Source organism: Salvelinus alpinus, chromosome 3 (assembly GCF_045679555.1).
Source record: "Salvelinus alpinus chromosome 3, SLU_Salpinus.1, whole genome shotgun sequence".
Classification (NCBI taxonomy): domain Eukaryota; kingdom Metazoa; phylum Chordata; class Actinopteri; order Salmoniformes; family Salmonidae; genus Salvelinus; species Salvelinus alpinus.
The window spans coordinates 75,118,007-75,135,325 of record NC_092088.1 but is presented as its reverse complement, the minus strand read 5'-3'; the positions used below and the strand labels follow the sequence as shown (position 1 = coordinate 75,135,325).

Here is a 17,319-nt window from a genome sequence, read left to right as displayed (position 1 = left end):
TGTACCACCATCCAATCTGCAGCAATTGCGTAATATCATCGTGTCAGCATGTCGGACCAGATGGGTGTACCTAATAAACTGGCCTGTGAGTGTGTGTAGAAATACAGTACCAGTCAAAAGTTTGGACACACCTACTCATTCAAGGGTTTCTCTTTATTTTATACTATTTTCTACATTTCAGAATAATAGTGAAGACATCAAAACTATGAAATAACATATGGAATCATGCAGTAACCAAAAAAGTGTTAAACAAATCAAAATATATTTTAGATAGAAGATTCTTCAAAGTAGCCATGCGATGCCAAGTGTGCAAAGCTGTCATCAAGGCAGAGGGTGGCTACCTTAAAGAATCTCAAATATAAAATGTTTTTTTGGTTACTACATGATTATTCTATAATGTAGAAAATAGTAAAAATAAAGAAAAACCCTTGAATGAGTAGGTGTGTCCAAACTTTTGACTGGTAGTGTATATATATTAAAATTTTCATCCATACACACATCTATCCACCATACATATACCAAACACAGTATGTACACTAATTTATAAACTGGGTGGTTCGAGCCCTGAATGCTGATTGGCTGACAGACGTATACCACGGGTATGACAAAGCATTTATATTTACTGCTCTAATTAGCCTAATTAGGTTGGTAACCAGTTTATAATAGCAATAAGGCCCCGAGGTGCCTTATTGCGTCGTGCCAAGAACAGCCTTTAGCTGTGGTATATTAGCCATATAACACAGTCCCTCATGCCTTATTGCTTAAGTATACATAATGTACATCCATCCGATTTTATTTACATTTCTAATGTTCATGCCCTTAATTAATCATCAAGAACAAACATTGTCCCATTCTGTTACTGCTTTAGAATTATGTAGAACACCACAATAACACAACACCGTTGGTATGTATGTACAGTATGAACCCCTTTATTCATTAGTCTCTCTGTGCCACTGACAGTGATGTAAGGCAGACTGTTGGGCTAAAAGCTAGGAAAGAAGGTACAAGAGAAGCCCTCTAAAGATAGGAGTGCTGTGGAAGGCCAGGAGTTTTTCCTTCTCCTGACCATGTGATCTGACAGGGAAACCCTCTCAGTCTTAGAAATTAAATGACCAGGAAACACTCTGGGCTCTAGTTACAGCCTACAACTAGGGTCCGGAGTTTCTCCAGGTCAGGTCACATGGTCTGGGGAAAACTCCTGGTCCTAGCCATGTGACAGGAACAATAATGAACCTTGGTTTAGTAGTGGCAAAGACGACATCCTCCTCTCTGGTACTGTAAAAGAGGTGCCGGGATAACATCGCTTAACGCCTGAGTAGAAAGAATAGATCAATTGAGCGTTTTGTTGTGTCTATAACCAGGGTCCATGATTGCAGACATTATGATAACTGTTTCTCCATTAAATGTTTAAAATACAATATGTAACACCAGCACCGTTTGTCGTAGTTAATGAAAAATGTTTATTGTTTATCATTAATACTTGATTATTGTGCCTCAAAAGAAGAGTGGTAATAATTTTATAATTTGATCATATTATTGATGTGTACAAACTGATTTACATTCTAGGTTATCATCTGCTACGCCTGTTTACGTCTTATTTTAACAGTTCTGATTGGACAGCTGACTGGGGGCAGTCACAAGAACAACTTCCATCAAATATTTGCCAAGTAATCTCTTATTTTCTTTCCAAGTCCAGTAATCTCTATTCTTGAGTAATATTTACTGTATGTATTTAAGTTAAAGCAGTGTACACGTTTCATGCACTTGATCAAGCTTCTCTTCAAGCGTTCATCTACGATCTATTCACTGTTAAGTCTCCTGCTAAGTTACATTCAGTTCACAATCATTGGAACAGCTGGATAGTCAATCCAGCAGACTTATTTGCATTGATAAAATCCTTAAATTGTGTGATGGAATATGACATTGTACAGATTATCGTATGGTAACAGTTTGGTAACAGAAATATAAAAGATGAACGCCCATCTCTTTGGCTAATGTCAGGTAAAGGGATGATGTCAAAATCAAAAATGGCACCAAAATGCTGACATTCGCCAAGAAAAAAACATTGTATAAAGAACACATTTCTATATGTCCCCTCCCCTCACTGCAAAAAAGCTAGAAAACACTGAGGCACCATGACCATGATACAGTTTCACTACAAATCTGAGTAAAATTAGGAAACAGTCCCCCCCATCTTGGTTCAATGTCTGTTGTAGACCCAGCTATTCCACGTGTGGTCTTTAAGTAAATCTTCAGGCAGGGTCAGAGAGAAGGAAGAGTCTGCCTCTGTAGATCCCAGAGAGGGAGGATATAATGTCCTGCTGTTGGAAACCTGTAGAAAGCCTAAAGGAGGAGCAGTGTCATGCCTCTCGCCTGCATAGCCTTCACTGTCATGCTGTCCCTCTCTATGGCTCATAATCCATCCAGGAGGAGCACCAACAAACTCTTCTGTTTAATCCAATCAAAGAAGAGGTCAGAGGTCACAGGTCAGTGGGTAAAAGTTAGAGATCGCCGCTCTGGGGCTCTAGGTTGCGGCCCTCCTGGTTGTGGCTGCGCCCAAGTATGGGGAAGCTTGACGAGGATTTGGACCGGGCCGTCTTACTGCTCCCCTCGCTGGCCACTGGAATGTCCCTGGGGGGAGACAAAAGGTCAAGAGGTCAGCAAAGGAAACTAGAGGTTAGTAACGCAGCTATGATCCCTTATTGATGTCACTTGGAGGAGTGAGGTTAAAGAAGGAATTTTAAGCCTCGAGACAACTGAGACATGGATTGTGTATGTGTGTCATTGAGGGTGAATGGGCATGAAAAAATATTGAAGTGCCTTTGAATAGGGTATGGTAGTAGGCGCTAGGCTCGCTGGTTTGTGTTAAGAACTGCAACGTTGCTGGGTTTTTCACGCTTAACAGTTTCCTGTGTGTATCAAGAATGATCCACCACCCAAAGGACATCCAGCCAACTTGACACAACTGTGGGAAGCATTGGAGTCAACATGGGTCAGCATTCCTGTGGAACACACTGGACACCTTGTAGAGTCCATGCCCTGACAAATTGAGGCTGTTCTGAAGAAAAAGGGGGGTGTACCTCAATATTAGGGAAGTGTTCCTAATGTTTTGTACACTCAGTGTATATACCCACAGGCTTTAAAGGGATGATTTTGACCATTTGGTTAATTAGGGGTGTTTTGAAATGCAAATAGCCAAGGTAACGCACAAGCACTGAGGCCAAGAACAGTTGGTATTTGTCAATGGTTATCTCCTACCGGTGTGCATTTGGCGCTCGTAGGATTGTTTGATAAATCACACTATTTATACAACATTCTAGAATCCGTTTGTAAGTAGTATTTTAGAATAGTTTCTACACAATATTTATAAATGAGGCTAGAACTCTGTTTTCTGTGTGCCATTTTGGGCAGAACGTGATGACTGCTGAAACTAAGGGGACACTTTTGGGGTGAGGTGAGACTGAGTCCCCTCCCAAGAGAGGAGTGAGGAAGTGCAGCTTTTGACGAATCAGGTTTTCATCTCTCTCTCTCTTCCTCTCTCCATCCTAACCAGGGGCCCGTTAACAACATGGCGGCCACACTAGGAATCGCTCAGAGAGGTCACCATTTTGGACGGGTCATCCAGCCTATCGTGAATGTAGATATCAGAGGATAGATCAACTCTGCTCTTTATTTGATCTCAGTTTTAGAACCTCGGTGTTAAGACTATCAGCTGCAAGAACAGGAAATTTGATTCTTGTCAGGATCTGTGATTGGTCGCGCTCACTGAGAGGTCACAGCCTCAATTGGTGTGAACAACGCAGTAAATGACTGGATGCTATAACTGGGCTGGCACAACAAGCCACTTTGAAGGTGTCTACTGAACAACTAGCATTATCTAGAGGACTCAGATGTGTCAGGCAATATATTATTAAGAAGCACTTTGTAAAATGTGTGTTTACCCCATCCGACAATTCAAACTCAGATGCACACTCTGAAGCACGTACACACACAGACAGACAGTGGGGTCACTCACAGGCAGAAGGGCAGCAGCTGCAGCAGGGTCTCCTTGGTGGGTTTAGCAGAGAACTCTGGCAGGGTCTGGATCAGCTTGTTCAACACCATCCTCAGATACGACTGCAGCTGTTTCCTACGCTCCTCTACAAACCTGGCATCCTGAGGACAGAAGAGGACAGAGGAGAGGTAGACGTTAATACTATACTTAGGGAGGGGGGAGAGAGCATTTTGTAAATTCTTCAAGCACTTTCAAATTGGTTATTGATCATTGCTAGACAACCATTTCAGTCAGAAAGTTAGAACTGTAACTCGACCACTCAGGAACATTCACTGTCGTCTTGGTAAGCAACTCTAGTGTAGATTTGGCATTGTGTTTTAGGTTATTATCCTGCTGAAAGGTGTATTCATCTCCCAGTGTCTGTTGAAAAGCAGACTAAAACTCCCTGGTCTTTTGGTGTTGAATCTGTGTTTGAATTTCCCTGCTCAACTGAGGGACCTTACAGATAATTATATGTACAGAGATGAAGTAGTCATTCAAAAATCATGTTAAACACTATTATTGCACACAGAGTGAGTCCATGCAACTTATTGACTCAAGACATTTCAGCTTTTCATTTTTAATGAATTTGTAAAACATTCTAAACACATAATTGCACTTTGAAATTATGGGGTATTGTGTGTAGGCCAGTGACAAAATCTCAACTTAAACCATTTTACCAAGACGACAGTGAATGTTCCTTAGTTTTGACTTAAATCTACTTGAAAATCTATGGCAAGTTCTGAAAATGGTTGTCTAGCAATGATCAACAACCAAATATGTTGTTGTAGTGTGTTTTTCCTTCATGTAGAAGAGTATTTACAATTAGTGTCTCACTCTCTCACTCCGTAGTTATTTTTCTGCCACCGTCCCTAACCTGTCTGTTCCATATGTCTCGTGTTACTATAGTAGATCTCACATTACACTCCCCACACATCAACACAGAGATGAGACTATGGAGAACGTGCATATGTACACACTCAGGCAGCATGGACATCAACACTGAAGGCACAGACACAGATACATGAAGATATTGCTAGAAGAGTGGAAAACAACTAAGACAGATGCACACAGGCATGTTTATCCACGTGTGTGTACAGACACAAGAGGACCACAGTCCTAGTGAGACAGACATGAGGACATGGTGACACAAGAGGACCACAGTCCTAGTGAGACAGACATGAGGACATGGTGACACAAGAGGACCACACAGTCCTAGTGAGACAGACATGAGGACATGGTGACACAAGAGGACCACACAGTCCTAGTGAGACAGACATGAGGACATGGTGACACAAGAGGACCACAGTCCTAGTGAGACAGACATGAGGACATGGTGACACAAGAGGACCACAGTCCTAGTGAGACAGACATGAGGACATGGTGACACAAGAGGACCACAGTCCTAGTGAGACAGACATGAGGACATGGTGACACAAGAGGACCACACAGTCCTAGTGAGACAGACATGAGGACATGGTGACACAAGAGGAGCACAGTCCTAGTGAGACAGACATGAGGACATGGTGACACAAGAGGACCACACAGTCCTAGTGAGACAGACATGAGGACATGGTGACACAAGAGGACCACAGTCCTAGTGAGACAGACATGAGGACATGGTGACACAAGAGGACCACACAGTCCTAGTGAGACAGACATGAGGACATGGTGACACAAGAGGACCACACAGTCCTAGTGAGAAAGACATGAGGACATGGTGACACAAGAGGACCACAGTCCTAGTGAGAAAGACATGAGGACATGGTGACACAAGAGGACCACAGTCCTAGTGAGACAGACATGAGGACATGGTGACACAAGAGGACCACAGTCCTAGTGAGACAGACATGAGGACATGGTGACACAAGAGGACCACAGTCCTAGTGAGACAGACATGAGGACATGGTGACACAAGAGGACCACACAGTCCTAGTGAGACAGACATGAGGACATGGTGACACAAGAGGACCACACAGTCCTAGTGAGACAGACATGAGGACATGGTGACACAAGAGGACCACACAGTCCTAGTGAGACAGACATGAGGACATGGTGACACAAGAGGACCACACAGTCCTAGTGAGACAGACATGAGGACATGGTGACACAAGAGGACCACAGTCCTAGTGAGACAGACATGAGGACATGGTGACACAAGAGGACCACAGTCCTAGTGAGACAGACATGAGGACATGGTGACACAAGAGGACCACACAGTCCTAGTGAGACAGACATGAGGACATGGTGACACAAGAGGACCACACAGTCCTAGTGAGACAGACATGAGGACATGGTGACACGAGGACCACAGTCCTATTGAGACAGACATGAGGACATGGTGACACAAGAGGACCACAGTCCTAGTGAGACAGACATGAGGACATGGTGACACAAGAGGACCACAGTCCTAATGAGACAGACATGAGGACATTGTCATCATTAAAGGCGTTACATGCATATTATATGTGAACACAACATAAAAGATTCCTTAATTATTAGCAATCTTATATATTGTTATCATCAGAAAGATGTTGTTTAAAAACAGCTAACAGTTCTGTGATTGGTTTGAACCCCCGAACACTGCCTCTACAAAGCAGTCCAACAGGGGAGGAAGTGCTCTGTGATTGGTTTGAGCCCCCGAACACTGCCTCTACAAAGCAGTCCAACAGGGGAGGAAGATGGCAGCGATCGGAAAGTGGAGTGATTTGATTCATATGAAAGGAACACAGGAGGGAAAGATGGAGAGAGCGCGAGGGATAGAAATATAGAGAGGAAAAACCTCCAAAGCAATAACAATTGTCTGTGAATCAGAGGAGAGACACCCTGACAGTTCAACTCTGGGCAGAGGGAGCAGAGCAGACAGACAGTCCCAGCCTTTGATGTCATCATTCTTCCTCCCGCAGTTGTGGTGATGGCGTGGCCATCAGGACAGATTTGACAGGCGCGCTCGGGAACATTTAGCGTGTTTGCCCACCGAGCCCTTGACAAATCAGCTGTTTAGAAGCTGTCAGTGGCAGGGGGAGTGTGTGTGTGTGTGTGTGTGTGTGTGTGTGTGTGTGTGTGTGTGTGTGTGTGTGTGTGTGTGTGTGTGTGTGTGTGTGTGTGTGTGTGTGTGTGTGTGTGTGTGTGTGTGTGTGTGTGTGTGTGTGTGTGTGCGTGCGTGCGTGCGTGTGTGCGTGCGTGCGTGCGTGCGTGCGTGCGTGCGTGCGTGCGTGCGTGCGTGCGTGCGTGCGTGCGTGCGTGCGTGCGTGCGTGCGTGCGTGCGTGTGTGTTGCTATGTCAATGCAGTTAGGAGAATTTCAGATACAGCAGGATGCCGAGTGATGCTCAGATATTGTTGCCGCGGTAATATATTGAGCTGGGATTCTTACGTACACTTGCAGTTATGGTGCTTGACATATCACAAAACTGAGATTTATTACAGTTTCATCACACAACACTACTTCTATTCCATTCCATGAGTCATACACCTGATCCTGCAAGCTAACGCAGATAAAACCTGTAGGTACTGTGGTACTACGATTAGCTTTCTATACAGTCCCATACAGTAGCTTTAGCCAACTGACAAGATTAGCTCAGCGTCTCTCTCTGAACCAGGTGCTCTGCGTGTGTGTGTTTAGCAGGCATGATGAGCCAGGGTCCTCGGTGTGTAAGGTTGTTAGCTCTGGCTTGCCATTGAGGATAACCATGATGGATCTGAGGCACAGTGTGTGTTTGCGTATGTATGTGTGTGTGTCTATGTTCCTTCCTGTTTCCCCATCACCTGTGACAACTCTCCCCTTTCATCCATGCCGTAGCAGACGTCTATGCTACACTAAAAAGGGTTTGGAGAGGCTCCTCATGATCACTGATCACAGTAGCATTACCATTCCTCCATCATTAACTAACACATTCAACACGTAAGCCCCAGCATTGCTCAGTCTACTTTAGAAAGAACTTTCCCTAGCTGCAAGGATGCTGTGTTCTGTGAAAAGAGAGAACTGAACGTCCCCTGTCAGTGATATAAAGGGAACAGTTGATCTGTTTGACTACAGTGCTGTTAAAGGACAAGTAACAGCATAACTCTCTCCATCAGAGGAGATCAGATGGGGGGGGGGGGGGGGATTTATGCCAGTGCACCCCGCTTCACCTGTTGGGACAAGAACTAAGCCTCGGCTCTACAAAGTGTTCCTTCTGAGAGGATAGAGGGAAGGAAGCAGGGAGGGAATCAGAAGAAACAATGAGGAGATTAAAAATACATGACAGATACTTCAGCTCAGCAGACATAATGATTACACCACACACACACACACACACACACACACACACACACACACACACACACACACACACACACACACACACACACACACACACACACACACACACTCAATTACCAACACAATCCTGTCTCTATATCCCCCCTGCATCTTTACTGTAAGCTCCCAAACACCCTCTTACCCTCTCTAGTTTTAAACGCTGCCCCCAGGCCTAGTGCACTCCTTTGTGTTTCCATGTCAAAGTTACTCTACAACTTCTGTAACAGAAGCACCCACAGCCCACTCTACTCTACTGAGAGACTTAAACAGACTCCCTCCCTCTGGAACTGATAGTGAGAGGGAGGGAGAAAAGGAGCAAGAGAGGAAGGAGAGAGAGCTAGAGAGATGAAGGCAGGAGATAAAGAGAGCTAGAGAGATGAAGGCAGGAGATAAAGAGAGCTAGAGAGAAGAAGGCAGGAGATAAAGAGAGCTAGAGAGATGAAGGCAGGGGATAAAGAGAGCTAGAGAGAAGAAGGCAGGAGATAAAGAGAGCTAGAGAGAAGAAGGCAGGAGATAAAGAGAGCTAGAGAGATGAAGGCAGGAGATAAAGAGAGCTAGAGAGAAGGCAGGAGATAAAGAGAGCTAGAGAGATGAAGGCAGGAGATAAAGAGAGCTAGAGAGAAGAAGGCAGGAGATAAAGAGAGCTAGAGAGAAGAAGGCAGGAGATAAAGAGAGCTAGAGAGAAGGCAGGAGATAAAGAGAGCTAGAGAGAAGAAGGCAGGAGATAAAGAGAGCTAGAGAGATGAAGACAGGAGATAAAGAGAGGTAATGTTGGCTAGGGGCTACTGTAGCTAACATCTAAGCCTGTCGATCCAAGTGATGGACAAGTGACCACAATATGACTTAAAAATACATTCAGATTCAATACATTTGACTACAGGTCATTCAAAACAACATTGACAGAGGGTGACCATGCGATTTTCCTGACCGTGCATACCTTGTTCCCTATGGCTTTCTTGGGTGGGAAGCTGAAGGTGTCGACCTGTGGGAATTGTGAGCGTAAGTGGTTGTGGAGCGCCCGGAATTCTGTGTAGCGTCTGTAGACATTCCACTCGTTGTCCAGGATACGGATGTACACCTACGGAACAGGTACGACACCAACAACAACACCAACAAACATCAACAACAACACAATCAGAATATGCTATTTTCTGGGGTACAAATCCTACTCTTACAAAATTCCTGCAAAACCACTCAGTCTACAGAAAGGAGGAAATTAGCCAACCATAACATCTCAAGGTTCTTCTGTATTCTCAATAATATTGTAATATACAGTATGACAGTAAAACATACTCTTCCACTCTCTGCATGTGACTTGTTGCTATTTTCATGCATTATTAAAGTAGCGCATTGGATTCCTTTGTTCAGCTGCTGATGGTCTGCGGCAGGCAGACTGGGGATTGTGACGGGGAGGATAAGAGGGCAATTACAACTGGAGGAGGGAGAGAGAGGGAAGAGAGAGGAAAGCGCAAGAGAAAGACATGGCTGTAGCTAGATATGTTTCAGTCGCGTCTGGGACAATTTGAGCATTTTAGTTAACCCTAACCCGTTTTCTAACCTTAACCCAATTCTCTTAACCTGCTGCGTAAGTTCTCCTAACATGCTACGAAAAGTCACTTCTGCTAGTCAAAACCGGCAGACTTGCCCTGAGAACAGTCTTGGTTTCCACTAATGGAATACTCCTACTTTATCATCTCTCTACTTCCTAATACAGTACATCCTCCTACTGTATCACCTCTCTACTTCCTAATACAGTACATCCTCCTACTTTATCACCTCTCTACTTCCTAATACAGTACATCCTCCTACTTTATCACCTCTCTACTTCCTAATACAGGACAGTACTTACTGCTACTGTATCACCTCTCTACTTCCTAATACAGTACATCCTCCTACTTTATCATCTCTCTACTTCCTAATACAGGACAGTACTTACTGCTACTGTATCACCTCTCTACTTCCTAATACAGGACAGTACTTACTGCTACTTTATCAACTCTCTACTTCCTAATACAGTACATCCTCCTACTTTATCATCTCTCTACTTCCTAATACAGGACAGTACTTACTGCTACTGTATCACCTCTCTACTTCCTAATACAGGACAGTACTTACTGCTACTGTATCACCTCTCTACTTCCTAATACAGTACATCCTCCTACTTTATCACCTCTCTACTTCCTAATACAGGACAGTACTTACTGCTACTTTATCACCTCTCTACTTCCTAATACAGTACATCCTCCTACTTTATCACCTCTCTACTTCCTAATACAGGACAGTACTTACTGCTACTTTATCACCTCTCTACTTCCTAATACAGGACAGTACTTACTGCTACTTTATCACCTCTCTACTTCCTAATACAGTACATCCTCCTACTGTATCACCTCTCTACTTCCTAATACAGTACATCCCCCTACTTTATCATCTCTCTACTTCCTAATACAGGACAGTACTTACTGCTACTGTATCACCTCTCTACTTCCTAATACAGGACAGTACTTACTGCTACTTTATCACCTCTCTACTTCCTAATACAGTACATCCTCCTACTTTATCACCTCTCTACTTCCTAATACAGGACAGTACTTACTGCTACTTTATCACCTCTCTACTTCCTAATACAGTACATCCTCCTACTTTATCATCTCTCTACTTCCTAATACAGGACAGTACTTACTGCTACTTTATCACCTCTCTACTTCCTAATACAGTACATCCTCCTACTTTATCACCTCTCTACTTCCTAATACAGGACAGTACTTACTGCTACTTTATCACCTCTCTACTTCCTAATACAGGACAGTACTTACTGCTACTTTATCACCTCTCTACTTCCTAATACAGTACATCCTCCTACTTTATCATCTCTCTACTTCCTAATACAGTACATCCTCCTACTTTATCATCTCTCTACTTCCTAATACAGGACAGTACTTACTGCTACTTTATCACCTCTCTACTTCCTAATACAGTACATCCTCCTACTTTATCACCTCTCTACTTCCTAATACAGGACAGTACTTACTGCTACTTTATCACCTCTCTACTTCCTAATACAGTACATCCTCCTACTTTATCACCTCTCTACTTCCTAATACAGGACAGTACTTACTGCTACTTTATCACCTCTCTACCTCCTAATACAGGACAGTACTTACTGCTACTTTATCACCTCTCTACTTCCTAATACAGTACATCCTCCTACTTTATCACCTCTCTACTTCCTAATACAGTACATCCCCCTACTTTATCATCTCTCTACTTCCTAATACAGTACATCCCCCTACTTTATCACCTCTCTACTTCCTAATACAGTATATCATCCTACTTTATCACCTCTCTACTTCCTAATACAGTACATCCCCCTACTTTATCATCTCTCTACTTCCTAATACAGTACATCCTCCTACTTTATCATCTCTCTACTTCCTAATACAGGACAGTACTTACTGCTACTTTATAACCCCTCTACATCCTAATACAGTACATCCTCCTACTTTATCACCTCTCTACTTCCTAATACAGTACATCCTCCTACTTTATCACCTCTCTACTTCCTAATACAGTATATCCTCCCACTTTATCACCTCTCTACTTCCTAATACAGTACATCCCCCTACTTTATCATCTCTCTACTTCCTAATACAGTACATCCCCCTACTTTATCACCTCTCTACTTCCTAATACAGTATATCATCCTACTTTATCACCTCTCTACTTCCTAATACAGTACACCCCCCTACTTTATCACCTCTCTACTTCCTAATACAGTACATCCTCCTACTTTATCATCTCTCTACTTCCTAATACAGGACAGTACTTACTGCTACTTTATCACCTCTCTACTTCCTAATACAGTACATCCTCCTACTTTATCATCTCTCTACTTCCTAATACGGTACATCCTCCTACTTTATCACCTCTCTACTTCCTAATACAGTACAGTACTTACTTCTACTTTATCACCTCTCTACTTCCTAATACAGTACAGTACTTACTGCTACTTTATCACCTCTCTACTTCCTAATACAGTACATCCTCCTACTTTATCACCTCTCTACTTCCTAATACAGGACAGTACTTACTGCTACTTTATCACCTCTCTACTTCCTAATACAGTACATCCTCCTACTTTATCATCTCTCTACTTCCTAATACAGGACAGTACTTACTGCTACTTTATAACCCCTCTACATCCTAATACAGTACATCCTCCTACTTTATCACCTCTCTACTTCCTAATACAGTATATCATCCTACTTTATCACCTCTCTACTTCCTAATACAGTACAGTACTTACTGCTACTTTATCACCTCTCTACTTCCTAATACAGTACATCCTCCTACTTTATCACCTCTCTACTTCCTAATACAGGACAGTACTTACTGCTACTTTATCACCTCTCTACTTCCTAATACAGTACATCCTCCTACTTTATCATCTCTCTACTTCCTAATACAGGACAGTACTTACTGCTACTTTATAACCCCTCTACATCCTAATACAGTACATCCTCCTACTTTATCACCTCTCTACTTCCTAATACAGTATATCATCCTACTTTATCACCTCTCTACTTCCTAATACAGTACATCCCCCTACTTTATCATCTCTCTACTTCCTAATACAGTACATCCTCCTACGTTATCACCTCTCTACTTCCTAATACAGTACATCCTCCTACTGTATCACCTCTCTACTTCCTAATACAGGACAGTACTTACTGCTACTGTATCACCTCTCTACTTCCTAATACAGGACAGTACTTACTGCTACTTTATCATCTCTCTACTTCCTAATACAGTACATCCTCCTACGTTATCATCTCTCTACTTCCTAATACAGGACAGTACTTACTGCTACTTTATCACCTCTCTACATCCTAATACAGTACATCCTCCTACGTTATCACCTCTCTACTTCCTAATACAGTACATCCTCCTACGTTATCATCTCTCTACTTCCTAATACAGGACAGTACTTACTGCTACTGTATCACCTCTCTACTTCCTAATACAGGACAGTACTTACTGCTACTTTATCAACTCTCTACTTCCTAATACTATATCAACTATCTACTTCCTAATACAGTACTTCATAATACTTTATCATCTCTCTACTTCCCAATACAGTACAGTACTTACTGCTACTTTATCACCTCTCTACTTCCTAATACAGTACAGTACTTGCTGAATTTTAGACCCCAGCAACACACAGCACAGGAAACACTGAAGCTTTGGCCCAGGACGCCTCTTTCTCAGGGGACACTTTTCAACTTTCCAAAGTGTATTTTTTTTTTTTATTATCTGGCAAGTGTGCAATTATAGAGGAAGTGAGGGACATGCTGTAGAGTAAAGAGAAAACAACATCGGCAGCATTTTAAACTGTCTGAAGATTAACCTGTTGTTTGTTCGTTACTGTAGTTTTCAAGGGGGAATGTGTGTGTGTATGTTATGTGTGTGCGATCAAAGTGTTCGGGTGAAACAGGGCAAGAGGGTGGCCACTGGGGCCGGCTGGCCAACCTGGACCAACATTAAAGACCTCACACCTCATAATAAGACCAGCACTCTGTTACGGCAGATTTCCTCCTCTTCGTCTGAAGAGGAGGAATAGGGATCGGACCAAGACGCAGAGTGGAAAGTGTTCATATTTTAATGAAAGTAAACTGAACACTTCAAGATACAGAAACAACAAACGTGACCAAACTGAAAACAGTCCCGTGTGGCACGAACACTGACACGAAATACAATCACCCACAAAAACCCAACACCAAACAGGTTACCTTAATATGGTTCTCAATCAGGGACAACGATTGACAGCTGCCTCTGATTGAGAACCATATCAGGTCAAACACAGAAATAGACAAACCAGACACAAAACATAGAATGCCCACCCAACTCACGTCCTGACCCACTAAAACAAACAATTAACACAATAACTAGGGTCAGAACGTGACAGTACCCCCCCCCCGCCCCCCAAGGTGCGGACTGCGACCGCACCACCTAAACCTATAGGGGAGGGTCTGGGTGGGCATCTGTCCGTGGCGGCGGCTCTGGCGCTGGACGTGGACCCCACTTCACCCTTGTCTTTGTCCGCTTCTGTGGCCTCCTCAAGGTGGCGACCCTCGCCACCGACCTTGGACTGGGGACCCTAGACATGGGTCCCGCTGGACTGAGGGGCAGCCCCGGACTGAGGGACCGCTCCGGACTGGCTGGCTGGCTCTGGCGGGTCATGGCTGGCTGACGGCTCTGGCTGGTCATGGCTGGCTGACGGCTCTGGCTGGTCATGGCTGGCTGACGGCTCTGGCTGGTCATGGCTGGCTGACGACTCTGGCTGGTCATGGCAGGCGGACGGCTCTGGCTGCTCATGGCTGGCGGAGGGCTCTGGCTGCTCAAGGCTGGCGGACGGCTCTGGCTGCTCATGGCTGGCGGACGGCTCTGGCTGCTCATGGCTGACGGACGGCTCTGGCTGCTCCTGTCTGGCGGACGGCTTTGGCTGCTCCTGTCTGGCGGACGGCTCTGGCTGCTCCTGTCTGGCGGACGGCTCTGGCTGCTCCTGTCTGGCGGACGGCTCTGGCTGCTCCTGTCTGGCGGAGAGGCTCTGGCTGCTCCTGTCTGGCGGACGGCTCTGGCTGCTCCTGTCTGGCGGACGGCTCTGACGGCTCGGGACAGACGAGCGGCTCTGACGGCTCGGGACAGACGGGCAGCTCTGACGGCTCGGGACAGACGGGCAGCTCTGACAGCTCGGGACAGATGGGCAGCTCTGACGGCTCGGGACAGACGGGCAGCTCTGACAGCGCTGGGCAGGCAGGCAGCTCAGACAGCGCTGGGCAGGCAGGCAGTTCTGGGCAGACTGGCAGTGCAGGTGGCTCTGGGCAGACGGGCACACCTGTAGGGAGGAGACGGAGAGACAGCCTGGTGCGTGGGGCTGCCACAGGACCCACCAGGCTGGAGAGACCTACAGGAGGCTTGATGTTAAGAAGAGGCACCTGAAGGACCGGGCTGTGGGGGAGCACTGGAGCTCTGGTGCGCAGCCTTGGCACCACTCCCCCAGGCTGGAATACTACTCCAGCCCGTACCCTCCAGAGTGCAGGCACAGGTTGAACCGGGCTGTGGATGAGCACTGGAGATCTAGTGCCTACTACGCGCACCTCTCCCTTAGGCTCCACTCCCACATTTGCCCGGTACGAGCGGAGCGTAGGCATAGGACGCACTGCACCCTCCCAGCGCCCCGGAGACACAGCACGCAGAGCCGGCGCAGGATACCCTGGACCGAAACTGCGTACCGGAGACCAGACGCGCTGAGCAGGCACAATACGCCCCGGCTGGATGCCCACACTCACATGACACTTTCGGGGGGCTGCCCTATAGCGCACCGGGCTATGGGCACGCACTGGCGACACCGTGCGCTTAACCGCATAACACGGTGCCTGACCAGTAACGCGTTGCTTATAATAAGCACGAGGAGTGCGCTCAGGTCTGCTACCTGGCTTAGCCACACTCCTCTCTAGCCTCCCACCTAAAAAAATCTGGGGTTGCCTCTCGTACCTGTCGCGCTGCCGTGCTGCCTCCTCATATCGCCGCCGCTCAGCTTTCGCTTCCTCCAGCTCAGCTTTGGGGCGGCGATACTCCCCAGCCTGTGCCCAGGGTCCTTCTCCGTTCAAAATCTCCTCCCCTGTCCAGGAGTCCTGGGATTTCTGCTGCTGCTGTCGCTGCCCTTTTCCACTCCGCTTGGTCCCTTGGTGGTGGGTGATTCTGTTACGGCAGATTTCCTCCTCTTCGTCTGAAGAGGAGGTGTAGGGATCGGACCAAGACGCAGAGTGGAAAGTGTTCATATTTTAATGAAAGTAAACTGAACACTTCAAGATACAAAAACAACAAACGTGACCAAACCGAAAACAGTCCCGTGTGGCACGAACACTGACACGAAATACAATCACCCACAAAAACCCAACACCAAACAGGTTACCTTAATATGGTTCTCAATCAGGGACAACGATTGACAGCTGCCTCTGATTGAGAACCATATCAGGTCAAACACAGAAATAGACAAACCAGACACAAAACATAGAATGCCCACCCAACTCACGTCCTGACCCACTAAAACAAACAATTAACACAATAACTAGGGTCAGAACGTGACACACTCTTGGAAAACTGCTCCCTGACACACTCACACAGAGTAGTCACACACACACACACACACACACACACACACACACACACACACACACACACACACACACACACACACACACACACACACACACACACACACACACACACACACACACACATACACACACACACACTGTACTCTCGCACGCACACACACACATACAGTAACATGTGAAAGTATTCATCCCCCGTGGCATTTTTCCTATTTTGTTGTCTTACAACCTGGAATTAAAATAGATTTTGGGGGGTTTGTAACATTTGATTTGCACAACATGCCTACCACTTTGAAGATGCAAAATATCTTTGATTGTGAAACAAATAAGACAAAAAAACTGAAAACTTGAGCGTGCATAACTATTCACCCACCCAAAGTCAATACTTTGTAGAGCCACCTTTTGCAGCAATTACAGCACAAGTCTCTTAGGGTATGTCTCTATAAGCTTGGCACTTCTAGCCACTGGGATTTTTGCCCATTCTTCAAGGCAAAACCTCTCTAGCTCCTTCAAGTTGGATGTGTTCCGCTGGTGTACAGCAATCTTTAAGTCATACCATAGATTCTCAATTGGATTGAGGTCGGGGCTTTGAACATGTTGGCTTTGAACAATGTTTCCCCTTAAACCACTCGAGTGTTGCTTTAGCAGTACGCTTTAGGTCATTGTCCTGCTGGAAAGTGAAACTCCGTCCCAGTCTCAAATCTCTGGAAGACTGAAACAGGTTTCCCTCAAGAATTTCATTGTATTTAGCGCCATCCATCATTGCTTCAATTCTGACCAGTTTCTCAGTCCCTGCCAAGGAAACATC

General features: G+C 45.2%; 1 protein-coding gene across 3 annotated transcripts in view; it reads right to left on the bottom strand.

Moving 5' to 3' along the window:
* Nucleotides 1–913: 913 nt before the first annotated feature.
* Nucleotides 914–17,319, bottom strand: part of LOC139571296 (sorting nexin-29-like) — a 184,245-nt gene continuing 167,839 nt past the window's right edge. For 2 of the 3 annotated variants that reach the window (XM_071394048.1, XM_071394049.1), the window contains 3 exons: nt 9,272–9,412; nt 4,016–4,155; nt 914–2,631 (listed from right to left, as the gene is read on the bottom strand). In XM_071394048.1, the coding sequence (XP_071250149.1) occupies nt 2,502–2,631; nt 4,016–4,155; nt 9,272–9,412 (411 nt within the window). In that variant the 3' untranslated portion in view covers nt 914–2,501. Of the gene's footprint in view, nt 2,632–4,015; nt 4,156–9,271; nt 9,413–17,319 lie in introns of those variants that run through there. The other variant, XM_071394050.1, reaches the window with a different exon arrangement.